Source organism: Anopheles darlingi, chromosome 2 (assembly GCF_943734745.1).
Source record: "Anopheles darlingi chromosome 2, idAnoDarlMG_H_01, whole genome shotgun sequence".
Taxonomy (NCBI): domain Eukaryota; kingdom Metazoa; phylum Arthropoda; class Insecta; order Diptera; family Culicidae; genus Anopheles; species Anopheles darlingi.
The window spans coordinates 62073557-62074809 of record NC_064874.1 but is presented as its reverse complement, the minus strand read 5'-3'; the positions used below and the strand labels follow the sequence as shown (position 1 = coordinate 62074809).

Genomic DNA, 1253 nt, shown 5'->3' with positions numbered 1-1253 from the left:
CGCAATGCATTTCACTTAATGTTGCCAATTGTGGCTAGCTAGCAGCTCATTAGCATCGTGTATGGTTATCGAACGGTAAAGGAAAGCGTTTCAATTCTGCACCAGATAGAAGGTAATCGTGTAAGAAATAGATTGTTTAATACTTATTCAAACCATAAAAATAATCAAACCTTAAAAATAAAATAAATATCTGTTTTACTAACGTTAACCTTGAATCAAATAAAGTTCGGATGCTGAAGAAAACAGTTAATTTAAAGTTGCACTTATTCATGTAGCTTATTTATTAATCCTGACCGTAAATTCTCGCTTCTCGGAAGCCTCAGATCGTCTCACGTCTTTATTTCCAAATGGGATGTCCCCGCCCGTTAATATTGTGCACGTGTGTTAAGGTGGGTGAAGCGAGGCTCCACTCGTACCACACCTTGTGCGAGGCAACGCAACGCCAAATGTGAATCACGATCTCCTCACCTGCCTTCACCTGTACCGGTTCGGTCAGTGGAATGAACATCGAGAACCACGACACCAAACCGACATCGTGCGTAAACGGGTGTATGCTGAGCTGAATGTCCTTGTAGAGCACCGTATCAAAATGTCCCTGAAAACCGTTCAGCACGCAATCCAAGCTGGCCTTAAAACGGAGCACCTTGTAGCGGCTGTTATCGATCGGATCGACGGATCGGTTCGGATGCACAAACTCGAACAGTGCCTGCGGATCGGCAATGTGGTACACGTTCTTCAGATAGGCCACATACATTTGCTCCATGTGTCGCGAGGACACAACGCGATCCTTCAGGTGACCGACACGCTCGAGCGATCGCACCTGATTGTACACCTTCGTGGCCAAGCAGGGGCAGAGGTAGGAGGTTGACTTGCATGGAATGCTGACACCGTCGTCCTTGAGATGCTTCTGTGCCCCATCGAGACACTCGGGCGACAGTTCATTGTCCCCAAAGGAACCGAGCAGCTCCGATACGAGAATATCCGCTTTCTCCGGTGGACTGAACTCGCGCATATCCGTCGAAATCAGCTCGACATTCCGGTCCTTCCACATCTCCTCGATCAGTGCCGTTAGCGTAACGATCGCGTTCGGGTTCTTCTCTATCACGTACACCTTCACCGACCGTTCTGCCTTCACCGATGCATTCAGCGCCGCACGTACCAACGGTCCACGGCCACCACCGACCACCATAACGATCGTTGGTTTGCCCTCGACCACTTTCTCATCCGGAACGCGATCCCGCAGTGCCTGCTCG

The 1253-nt window shown here is 49.2% G+C and overlaps 1 protein-coding gene across 1 annotated transcript in view; it reads right to left on the bottom strand.

Moving 5' to 3' along the window:
- Positions 1 to 265: 265 nt before the first annotated feature.
- The window catches only part of LOC125960163 (protein arginine N-methyltransferase 5), a 2031-nt gene continuing 1043 nt past the window's right edge, over positions 266 to 1253 (bottom strand). The window contains exon 1 of the mRNA XM_049693392.1: positions 266 to 1253. This exon is cut by the window's right edge and continues 1043 nt beyond it. Within this exon, the coding sequence (XP_049549349.1) occupies positions 338 to 1253 (916 nt within the window). The 3' untranslated portion in view covers positions 266 to 337.